General features: G+C 42.7%; 1 protein-coding gene across 2 annotated transcripts in view; it reads right to left on the reverse strand.

Annotated features, from left to right (window-relative positions):
- The window catches only part of lama3 (laminin, alpha 3), a 51,308-nt gene that overhangs the window by 16,379 nt on the left and 22,191 nt on the right, over nt 1-12,738 (reverse strand). For both annotated transcript variants that reach the window (XM_076266946.1, XM_076266945.1), the window contains exons 13-21: nt 10,809-10,908; nt 9,426-9,542; nt 8,338-8,511; nt 6,973-7,124; nt 6,134-6,346; nt 4,700-4,848; nt 3,766-3,928; nt 1,133-1,266; nt 680-824 (exon numbers count right to left, since the gene is read on the reverse strand). In XM_076266946.1, the coding sequence (XP_076123061.1) occupies nt 680-824; nt 1,133-1,266; nt 3,766-3,928; nt 4,700-4,848; nt 6,134-6,346; nt 6,973-7,124; nt 8,338-8,511; nt 9,426-9,542; nt 10,809-10,908 (1,347 nt within the window). The remainder of the gene's footprint in view (nt 1-679; nt 825-1,132; nt 1,267-3,765; nt 3,929-4,699; nt 4,849-6,133; nt 6,347-6,972; nt 7,125-8,337; nt 8,512-9,425; nt 9,543-10,808; nt 10,909-12,738) is intronic.

The raw sequence follows: 12,738 nt of genomic DNA on the forward strand, positions 1-12,738 counted from the left end.
ATGTTGTTGTGTTTTCCTTCTACTATGTAAAGCGATCTTGGGTTTGAGAAAGGTGCTATACAAAATAAACGTATTATTATTATTTATTATTACAGATGACGTGTGTGTGTGTATGGGCAGTCATTTAAATGATGGGCAAAGTGCCAAGTCTTAAGTCTCAGTAAAGCTGATGTTATAACTAAGCTAAATCTATTTACTAGTTTAATAACATGAGCAAGGTAATGTAACTGCCTGTCATTAATTTACCCAGGTTCGAAACCTCGACACGTCGTTCCAAGTCGGTGGGGGCGGTGGTAGTGGCTAAGAAGCTGGATTATCATGCTGTAGCCTTGTGGGTTCAATTCCCCACTTCCACCGTTGTGCCCCTGACTTGCTTTGGGGAAAATTGCCTGTGTAATATAACTGATATGTGTAAGTTGCTTTGGAAAAAAAGTGTCTTCTCAATAAATAAATGTAAATGTAAATCTGCCGCTTTGGATAAAAGCAACTGCTAAATACTTCTCAACTTTGACTTCTAACTTTAATATGCCAACACCCTGACTAAAATGTTTTGCCCAATTCCTTACAACACATACAGTAGCTGTGCTACCTTGTAGTAGTGCGCATACACATGTGGTTGACGAGTTCATTTAAACTACAAGATCCAGTAAACAGTGTCAAGTGCTACTCCATAGAGTACCTCATTCCCTGTGTAGAACAGCAGTGCATTCTTCAGCAAGGTCTTCACACTGAACTGAATTCTCTGTAGACCCTTTATCTGGGGAATGTTAACTGCAGCGTAGCCAGTGCCATCGAAATACAGCTCCTCAGTTTGATATATCTGCCTGAAGCCAGACCAGGAGGGAAAAAAAGACATTCAAAATGGAGGAAGCTTTGTTTCTAATATTGACATAGTATTAGTTTATCATTTCATGTAAGTACAAACAGCATGCATACAACTCTCCAAACAAATGTACAAACTTTACTTGGCCAAAAAAAAAAAATCTTGTAGTCATTATGAAATGTCTGGTCAGACATCCAATATTTCTTTCTCTCTCTCTTCCTCCCACCCTGTCTCTATTGTGCATCTCTCTCTCTCTCTCTCTCTCTCTCTCTCAAACACACACACACACACACACGCTGTTGGAGGTACCTTGTACAAGGGCGCTCCTGGTTGACGTCGACGGCTCGCTGGAAGTTGTAGAGGCCCAGAAGCTTATGGTTAAGCGTGGAGGACTCCATGCAGCCATGGTAGAAGGACAGGCCCAGACCCATCTCTACAGGAGGCTAAAAGGAGAGCACAGCTTTTCCAATCATTTATCTAATTAGAATAGATATTTTGTCCACCCCTACAATGCCCCATACCCACAAATATTTCAAACCCCGGCCAATGCCTTTTTGTCAAGTTTCTTTGGACAAAATTGTGCACTATTGATTTCCTATCTTGTTGATTGACTGTTGTATTCATGGGTAAGGTGGACATGGTATTGAGACAGAGTGAAAATAATTGGAACAACACTATAATGTTCCCATGCTAACTACAGAACAATGGTCCTGCAATGGTCACATGCTAACTACAAAACAATGGTCCTGCAATGGTCACATGCTAACTACAAAACAATGGTCCTGCAATGGTCACATGCTAACTACAAAACAATGGTCCTGCAATGGTCACATGCTAACTACAAAACAATGGTCCTGCAATGGTCACATGCTAACTACAGAACAATGGTCCTGCAATGGTCACATGCTAACTACAGAACAATGGTCCTGCAATGGTCACATGCTAACTAAAGAACAATGGTCCTGCAATGGTCACATGCTAACTAAAGAACAATGGTCTTATTACAGTTTTTCTCGATTGCTTTGATGCTTGTGTCAACTCTGACATCACAAAACTGTTAACACCCATGTCTGAACAAAAAGCACTCTGGCCGAAATGACACATTTTGCTTGCAAAAGGATGTTACTCTCTGATGTTACACTTACAAAAAGCAAATTTTACCTTAAAACAACACATCCTGTCGTCAAATAATGGTTTTAATTAATCATTACACACTGGACAACAAAATGCTAAATATAGTTCTCAAAATGAGCATCTTTGCCATGTTGTTACTGTCATTGACATGCAAGACCTACAGTAAGCACCTAGACAAGACACATTTCATTGAACTACAACTTGTAATTTTTCATCGAAATAGACCTACAGTAAACACCTTTGGTACTGTTTTCGTCACCAAATAGGCAATACAATAATTTCTCTAAATGTGCCTTAGATCCATACTTGCAAATAGCAAAACAGAACAGACATGGCATCTCTTATGGATAAAGAATCATTGCTGATTGAAGAATTGTGCAAAGGAGTTTCACACAGGTGTATCAGAGATTCAAACTTATGCAAGAAATCTCTACCATCTGTGAAAAGATGTTTTCCTTTTGTTTAGCGTGGGGAAACCAATAGAGTTTGAGGTTGGTAGTTTGGGGCGGTGGTAGTGTAGTGGTTAAGGAGCTGGGATAGTGTGCAGTAGCCTGAAAGTTGTCGGTTCAATTCCCGGCTTCCACCGTTGTGCCCTTGAGCAAGGCACTTAACCCTAAGTTGCTCCGGGGACAATGTGATCCCTTGTAATATAGCTGACATATGTAAGTCACTTTGGTCAAGAAGTGTCTGCTAAATGTAATGTAATTAAATGAGGTCTTTGAATGACATCTGTGTTTACAGTTTTGCAAAAGGGTGTGAGAAATGTGTGAACCCAATGAAAACGTGTGAACACATTCACAAGAGACATATAAAATTTGTAACTTTTTATACTGAAATTATTTTTATGAATTATATTTTTATGAATTATATTATGAAATTATTTACTTAACTATATACATTATGTAATGCTTTATGCCTTTACGAGTTCCTGAGTAAAAGCTACAATACGGAATCCTGAATAATGTGTCACTCGTCTTTCAACATGGTGTCAGAAGTGGGATGTGTCACTCATTTTCAACACATTATAATCATTATGATACATTTTACACTACTTGTACAGCTGTTTAAGGTATGTTGGAGTGAGGAGATCTGCTTCAGGACATGGGGTTGTCCAGACCTGATTACATTCCATATCATTTCCAGACCCGATTACATTCCATATCATTTCCAGACCCCATTACATTCTATATCATTTCCAGACCCCATTACATTCTATATCATTTCCAGACCCCATTACATTCTATATCATTTCCAGACTGATTACATTCTATATCATTTCCAGACCCCATTACATTCTATATCATTTCCAGACCCCATTACATTCTATATCATTTCCAGACTGATTACATTCTATATCATTTCCAGACCCCATTACATTCTATATCATTTCCAGACTGATTACATTCTATATCATTTCCAGACCCCATTACATTCCATATCATTTCCAGACTGATTACATTCTATATCATTTCCAGACCCCATTACATTCTATATCATTTCCAGACCCCATTACATTCTATATCATTTCCAGACCCCATTACATTCTATATCATTTCCAGACCCCATTACATTCTATATCATTTCCAGACCCCATTACATTCTATATCATTTCCAGACCCCATTACATTCTATATCATTTAGAATAAAAACCAACTATTGTTGTGCTCTTTGTTGTGCTCCCCTTTCCCTGATTAAGTGTTTTTGTTTTGTTATTAATATTGTGCATATTTTTACCCCAAAACCTTGTTTTATCTGGGAAACATGTTTTGTCCCAGATCTTAAGAATCACTGAGGGCTCATCAACTTACAGTGAAGTCTTGCGGGAAGCCTCCCACATAGAAGACAGTGTTGTTGGGGTCCAGCTGGAGGAGGTTGTGCTGGGAGTCTGGCTGCAGCTGAACTGCAGGCAGGATCATAGGCTCACTGGAGGTGTAGCCTCGAGTGTAATTCACCTCCATGTCCTGGTAAACCCTAAACAGAGTGTGAAAACAGTTTCTTATAATTTGTTATACTTTATGAATGTGGCTGATGCTTTTATCCAAAGCGACATGTACTGTAGCATATGTCAATTTTTACAAGGGCCAGTCTCTCCAGAGCGACATGTACTGTAGCATATGTCAATTATCACAAGGGCCAGTCTCTCCAGAGCAATTCAGGGTTACGTGCCATACGTGCTCAAGGCCATAATGGTGGCAGGGGATTGAAACCACAACCTTTTGATTACTGATTACTACATGCTAGCCCAGCTCCTTAGCCACTATGCTATGCTTCACACTAGCATATCTTTGGTGTGCAAACAATCCACATACAGTGTAATCAGACATCTAGCAAAAGTTTCCAAAATGCCTTACGGACACTTCTGAAATTGGGGTAGGTGTACTCTAAATGAATTTTCTCAGAAACTCACAATTTAGGAAGAAGAACTTTGCTTTTAACTTCCTTTAACATGCACATACACAATATCAGTGAATAAAGAGTATCCAAAATGAGCTCATTTGATGTGGAATGACCCAAGTGGATGTAGCCTGGGTCTGGCACAGGGGCAAGCCAGATAAGAGCCAGGTCTTAACAAAATGAAAAAAAAAAAAGATTTATGTAAATGGTGGATATAGCATTTTGGGGAAAAAAACTCTTCATTTGGTGCCTCACACTCCAACAATGGCTTCTCAAATCCTCCTTTAGTTATATCAAGTCAATAGCTACCATACTGCTAGTTGGACAGCAGAGGTCACTGTGGCGCACCTATGGAAGTCCACACGGTCGAAATGCGCTGGGTCCCGTCTTGATCTGGTGACGTTGCTGATGAGCTTGCTGTGGAAGGCACCGCCCAGTCGATACATGCCGTACAGGATGTTGCCCCGCAACACCATGCCCACAAAGTCTTCAGCGCCCTGGATGGGGGGCAGAAGTGTGTGTGTGTGTGTGAGAGAGACACAATAATCCAGGGTGTGTGTGTGTGTGTGTGTGTGTGTGTGTGTGTGTGTGTGTGTGTGTGTGTGTGTGTGTGTGTGGCTGTGCAGTGTAGTGGTTTGTGTAGTGGTAAAATAAGAGGTGGGTAAATTATGAATTCTGTGATCATGGTAAAGTGAACTGCGCCATGCGGTATCGGATTTTTAAAAAAAAGCATTCAGAACATGTTTGATGATGGTGGAGGTTACTGTCCAATGTTTATAATCATACCAGTGGTATTAATTGGTTCCTAGAGTGTTGATAAGTGTACATATTGTGAATGTGGGTAATACAGTGTGATTTTTGAATGTTGCAATTGGTGAGGTGGATAAACTCTAATAAGAGGTGGATAAACTCTATTTCTGAAATTTCAGAGGTGGACAAACTGTGTTTACTTGCGTTTAGCCTCTACTACATCTCTGTGTATGTGTGTGTGTGTGTGTGTGTGTGTGTGTGAGTGTGAGTGTGAGAGAGAGAGAGAAAGAGAAAGAGAGAGAGTAGGACAGAGAGAGAGAGAGAGAGAGAGAGAGAGAGAGAGAGACGAAACTCCCAAACATGTCGGCATAATTCAATCTAGTCCGCCTGTAAGGTGCAGATGTGACGAGGAGTCAATGACCCTCGAGGAGGCACAATGGCCTTCCATTACACAGACATGATCAGCACCATGTCTACATGCCCAACTCCTCCGAGGCCTACAGTAAGAGGAAAGTCATAGGTTTTCTGTGAGAGGGAGTTATGTCACAAAGCCAGACAGGACGTTGGCCATATTCAATTCAGTTTAATTTATTTATATAGCGCCAATAACAATTGAAATAGTCTCAAGGTGATCCTCAAAACCTAAATCCACTAGAGTAGGCCCAAAGGCGCATGTGGAGAGTTTATGACAAGCGTTCAGTGTCAAGATGACCCATTTAAATAGTAGATCAAAAAAGCAATGAGAAAGTTAGCCCACATTTCACCATGATGGTATACTACAGGTGTATATGTTATATACTGTATGTATGTTAACATATATCCGGCTACAAATAACTGGTGAGGGAAGAGTTTTTAAAGAACCGTCCTCTAAGGCCTTGTGTGTCTACTATATCGTATGTACACAAGCATTGGACAATCCTTTAATTCTCTTTCCCATTTTGTCATCATTGTATCTGCAGTTAACATTTTGTTGTATGTAAAACTGCCATGTCACTAAGAACAAGACAGCAGTGTTGCAACTTTTCCACTCACGTTCTTGTTCCCGAGATAGAGCACAAACATGTCCTCTGCTTTCCTTTGGCCCTGTCTGCGTCTTCGCCTGCGGCTTGAGTCACCCCTTGAGGGCTTCACAAGAGGGCGCTGAAGGCGGAGGTCAAAGGTCGTCACTGCACGAAGGTCCCTTAGGTCGACGGGGAGTCGGGGTTCGACATAACCCTTGCCCGTAAACAACATGGGCACTTTGATCTAAACACAAAGATAGAGAAATGGAAGGATATGCAGAGCAGGGGGGTTGATAGAGACAGAGGGAAAAGGAGAGAGAGAGAGAGTGAGCGAGAGAGAGAGAAAAGGAGAGAGAGAGAGAGAGAGAGAGAGAGAGAAAAGGAGAGAGAGAGAGAGAGAGAGAGAGAGAGAAAAGGAGAGAGAGAGAGAGAGAGAGAGAGAGAGAGAAGGAGAGAGAGAGAGAGAGAGAGAGAGAGAGAGAGAGAAAAGGAGAGAGAGAGAGAGAGAGAGAGAGAAAAGGAGAGAGAGAGAGAGAGAGAGAAAAGGAGAGAGGGCAAAAGTGAGGGAGATTTAAGATGGAGGGAGAGAAGAAAGGACGGAGGTGGAGAGGTGGAGAGGTGGAGAGGTGGGGGTCATGAGAGAGATAGAGGGAAATTCATTTATAGCATTTAGTCATAGAATTTATAGCACGTATTTGTATAGCACCAAAGAGCTTAGAGCCTTAACCCCCTAGAGGAGATATGAAGGCAGTGGGGAGCCAGGTGAAACCACCTTTTCACAGGAACTAAAACCTGGAGAACTTCAGGGGCCTTATCTTACGTTTTCAAGTATGTTGTTGTTTTTGTTTTTTACTGGAGTGGAAAACTCACTGCGTTAGCCATCTGCCTCGTCTGCTTGATTAGTTCCCGAATCCGCCTCATGCTCTCTGACATGTTCCCACTAGGGAGAGCCAGAGCACTGATGTTCTCCACATCTGCAAGGGTCTTCACCAGTGTGGGAAATGTTTGGTCCAGTGCCTGCACTGTGGACAGGAAGTTTGTTGGCTCAGGTTATAGCAATAATAATAATAATACACTTTATTTATAAGCGCCTTTCAAGTCCCCCAAGGACACTGTACAAGTAAAAGGTTATGGAGGTTAAACAGTACATACAATGGTGGAACTTTGAATTGTTCGAGTGATTGTTCATTGTTGTTGTTTTTTCACAGCAGGCCTTTTTTGCATACAGGCTTGGACTAGATTCCAACTGTTGCTTGGGACAATGACCAAAACCTCTAAATAATGTGTTTGTGTAATTTTATACATTAGTACTGTTGTGAAAAATATTCACTCAAAATAATCGTAATAATTGTGAAATTGTGATTATTCCTCAGACAATTATCGTACCACCAAAATCTCTAATCGTGACCCCTATGTCTGACGCCTCTAACGTCTGACGTCAGGTCTCCTAGGGCAGTGTTTTTCAACCTTTTTTGAGCCACGGCACATTTTTTACATTAAAAAAAAATCCCTCGGCACACCACCAACCAAAAATGTACAGTGAAAATCATGTCCTAGGGCCCCCCAGGAACTGTACAAGGCATTGGCTCCTCTGCACTCCAGCGCCCCAAAGCAAACGCTACTAATAGCCAGCACGTCTCTAAGGATTCTGTGAGGTCTGTGATGACCTCATGAAACCGTTGTAATAAACTAGGTTGAACAACAACCATAAAATATTGTTAATAATTTACTGTCTGTGCTACAATGTTTGCCTTCGGTGGGCAGTTTTGAGCACATACTTTGACACATGGAAGCTAAAAGCAAAACATTTGTTTCATATCAGCAACAGCATGTAGTTGGCACTGAAGGAAGCTAGGTACTCTCTGATATATTTCGACAATGTATCTGATAACAACATTGGGCTGTAATCAGATTAGCCGGGGTTAGACCAGTGTCAGTGTGTGTGTGTGTGTGTGTGTGTGTGTGTGTGTGTGTGTGTGTATGTGTGCGCGTGTATGTGTGTGTGTGCACGCACCCGTGCATGTGTGTGTGTGTTTGTGTGTGTGTGTGTGTGTGCGCGTGTGTGTGTGCGCGTGTGTGTGTGCATGCACCCTTGCATGTGTGTGTGTGTGTGTGTGCGCATGTGTGTGTGCGTGTGTGTGTGTGTGTGTGCATGCACCCGTGCGCGTTTGTGTGTGTGTGTGTGCACGCACCCGTACGCGTGTGTGTGCTTGTGTGCGCGTGTGTGAGACTTACATGCTCTGTTTGTCTGGTTCAGCAGCTCATCCAGATCAGACCCCCCTGCAGATGGAACGCTCATGTTTCTCAGGCCGGCACTGATTTCCTGAAGTCTCGTTGTCACGGTGGCAACCTTGGCCTCAGCCGCCGACACCTCTGCCTTGGTGGAGTTTAAGAGACTTCCTGTGTCATCTGAGGAAACCCGAAATATCAAAAGAAGTCAGGTAATGTCTAACAGTATTGTAGCCTAGAAATCTAGACGCACCCTAGCGGCAGCAGTAGGTGGGCTTAACATAATGATGGCAGAGTTGCGACGGTTTGGCGTGAATTCCCTGCTACTTGAAAACAAAGAAGATGGATGTTGCTTTTGGCGAACAGCGTGACACGAGTTAAGCTTTTTTTAAGTTGGCAAACTTTGAACAACTAGCCAGCTAGCTCCACTGGTGGGAAAACGCATGGGACTCATGAGTTGTAGCGCTATCCTATTGCGTGCAGAGGGAATTTGAAAGACAACCGCTTATCCCCTAAGACTGAGCACTGCGAATGGTGAGTCCCCACACCCCAAATCTTGATGTGGGTCTGGCTCGTCAGGCTAGAAGTATTGTTTAGGGAGGAAGTTTAGCTATGGTTGAAGCTGTGAAGGAAGCTGTAACTTTCCAATGTGGAACGTACACACACATTTGGCACACGCCAGGGGATCGACATCACATTCGCCACACACACATGTGCAAGGCCGGGATCGGCGACTATACTGACTGCTTTAAGAGTGTGTATATGACTTCCTGAATGACAAAGGATATGCAACCCCCACACCCCCCCCCCCCCGCCCAATACATACACACACACACACACACACATATACACACACACACACATACACAACCCCCCTTACACACACACAGACACTCCCCATGACTGCTCATCTCATCATGTAGATAAAGAGGTATAAAAACATAATAAGTCTTTTTGTCTTAGTTTTAATCTTAATGAAAACAATGAGGAAAAATTCCAACCTTGGGGAAGCAAATTCATTCTGGGAAGACAAAAACATCACACACACATACGCACGTACTGTACACGCACACACACACACACAGTAAGCTGACCTCTGTCGATCTTGCTGAGGTTCTGCTGGCTAGCCCGTAAGTCCCTCCACAGAGCAGCCATCTTGTCCTTTGCCAGACCAACCCGTTCCTGCTGTGAACCTAACTCCTCTGCCGTGTCTGCAATACATGATAGAGGCAATGGCAAAGCAGATTAGGAACATTAGGACATTATTAGGAAATGCAATTCAGTTCTTTCTGCTTCTTTGAATACATCCTCTGTGTTTTAGTTAAACTGCAAATCTGCATCATCCTCTGGTTATCTTGTATTTGTATGTATAGGTAGTATTCATTGTTATTCTTAACAGCCAGGCTATACTGGGTACGCACGTTGTTATTCTTAACAGCCAGGCTATACTGGGTACGCACGTTGTTATTCTTAACAGCCAGGCTATACTGGGTACGCACGTTGTTGTTCTTAACAGCCAGGCTATACTGGGTACGCACGTTGTTATTCTTAACAGCCAGGCTATACTGGGTACGCACGTTGTTGTTCTTAACAGCCAGGCTATACTGGGTACGCACGTTGTTATTCTTAACAGCCAGGCTATACTGGGTACGCACGTTGTTATTCTTAACAGCCAGGCTATACTGGGTACGCACGTTGTTATTCTTAACAGCCAGGCTATACTGGGTACGCACGTTGTTATTCTTAACAGCCAGGCTATACTGGGTACGCACGTTGTTATTCTTAACAGCCAGGCTATACTGGGTACGCACGTTGTTATTCTTAACAGCCAGGCTATACTGGGTACGCACGTTGTTATTCTTAACAGCCAGGCTATACTGGGTACGCACGTTGTTTTAGAGGACTGGTCTCATTTTATTTGTTTTGTTTGTTTTGTAATGTACACGCCACTATCACTTCTGGTGTAACCAGTTCCATTGATTACAGTGGCAGCTCATTGTTACAGCATACACTCCCTGAAAGGAACACTTTAGTTACATGCCTTGTGTAGCCTACCTGTAAGGTCTCCCTATAGCACCTGTATGGTTCAGGTGTAGCCTACCTGTAAGGTCTCCCTATAGCACCTGTATGGTTCAGGTGTAGCCTACCTGTAAGGTGTCCCTATAGCACCTGTATGGTTCAGGTGTAGCCTACCTGTAAGGTCTCCCTATAGCACCTGTACTGTATGGTTCAGGTGTAGCCTACCTGTAAGCTCTCCCTATAGCACCCGTATGGCTCCTGTTGTACATACTGTATATATATATGTCCAATTTTGTTTTACAGGTACCTTCACTTAAACGGACGTGATGGTGACAAGGTTTACAAGTTGTGAAAACCGGTTCGCTGCAGTAGTAAACATTTTTGACAAAAATAAAAAATAAAAGCCTGTGACGTCAGACTACTGGATAGTGGGACAAACATATCTAATGCCATTTTACCATTCAGGTTCTTCTCTGCCTCCTTGGCCTTGAGCAGCAAGCTGCTTGCATCGCCAATCAGCTCCTTGGCCCTCCTGGTTAGGTCTTGCTTTGTAACATCCTCAATTCAAGCAAATAGAAACAAGATAATGCACACACATCATGAATCACTCCTACGGACACTCCTTGTAAGCAAGTACATGTCAGAACTCAGTGTTTAATGATCTTACTGCAAACTGCAAACTCACTAAAGCGTTTCCTGTATGACTGTCTGTCATTCTCTACCATTATCAGTTCGTCTTTTAGGCTTCCAAGAAGCACTGGTATGCTTTAATGATCGTATCGTAAAAAAAAGGTGTGTGGGGAAAAACATGTAGGAATCACACTGGTTATGAACTCACGGACAATAAATCTGAGGCTATTAATGCAATATAAATCTGAGGCAAAGTAGAGCTAACACATAGAAACATAGAAACATTGGTTCAAGTCTGTCAAAGCACTTAAATGGGCATGGAGGATGACAGAGGGTGCGTTCGTAAATTCAATCTGACACACTCTGGACGCTCCGAGAGTGTGAAGCTCTGATTAAATACACGATAATTCCGAATTTACGAATGTTTAAGTGTGCTCGGAGCGCTCGGAGTGGCAATTTACGAACGCACCCAGACTGTCTGTTCTGCCTCAAGATATCAAGACCTTACAGCTTGAGAGTGGCACTCTGGCCAAACACTTTGCATCAGTCTGGGACCAAGTCAATCACTCAATTCCATCTGTTGAGGAGGTCACTCACAGGTTGTGTGAGGATGCTATACCTCTATTGAGCATTGGTCAGGTCAAAGTAAGACTCCGCAAAGTGAATGCGTCGAAGGCAGCAGGTCCTGACTGGGTTTTAAAGACCTTTCATAAAGCAGCTATGCTGTGTGATGTTTATAATACATGTATCCAAACTGAGATCTTTCCAGGGTTATTGAAAACAGCTCTGGTCAAAGCTATTCCCCCAAAAAAACAACTTCCCTGGTGACTGCTGCCACCAAATCTCACTGGTCAGCTGGGTTGGTAAAGTCTTTGAGGGGATGCTCTCCTAGAGGACAGGGGCATGAAAATTGCCCCATCTCAACATGGCTTTATGACTGGCAGATCAACTGTCACTGCTCTGATTCAGATCCTCCAATCCTGGCGTGAAGCACTCAACAATAACCCGAAAATGGACATCCATGCAGTGTTTGTTGATTTGTCCCGTGCCTTTGAAACAATAAAGCACCATCAACTATTCACAGCATCAAGAGTTGGTTTGACCAAAACATACCAAAGGCACACTGCTTTTATAGTTAAAAAGCCTTTAATTTAAGTGGGCTTACGCGTTGCGACAAAACATGTCTTCATCAGAGCATACAGGTTTAATGTTCACAGATCCTATTTACTAGACATAGGATGCACTAATCCAATATTCCAAGCACTAGCAGACACGCATGTTAGGCGTCCCCTCTGGCTTATTGTGAGGAGTTCTCTGAGTAATAGACCACAAAGAGTACAGTGGGGCACCTGAGTGTCCTCTCCCTGTCCAGTTCCAGCAGGAAATCAAATGAAATCTGAAATCTGAAATCTAGACACAACTGAAAGTAGACCAGAAGACAGGAGAGACGCCCTTACAATATGTCATCATGCTGTATATTTCACTATCATCAGAGACTAGCTTCTACTGAGTATTACTGTACAGTTACACCCAGGCTTGGAATTTCACCATTTTGGGGGCAAGGCCACTTGGCCTTCAGTTGGGCATATTTGGTGGGGGGCACAAAGGCCACATGTCAGGGCACCAAGGCCAAAGTTAACTATACAGTAGTAGGCTATAAAAACGATCAAAGTTGTATTTAGCCTATTCACTGCAGTAGACCTGCATCACTGTATGAAACATTACAAAAACATGAAACATGACATATTACATATAACT

The sequence above is a fragment of the Alosa pseudoharengus genome, unplaced genomic scaffold (assembly GCF_046254945.1).
Source record: "Alosa pseudoharengus isolate Yale_2024_CS ecotype anadromous, Long Island Sound unplaced genomic scaffold, YU_APseudo_1.1 YU_APseudo_1.1_scf_4, whole genome shotgun sequence".
NCBI classification, from domain to species: domain Eukaryota; kingdom Metazoa; phylum Chordata; class Actinopteri; order Clupeiformes; family Clupeidae; genus Alosa; species Alosa pseudoharengus.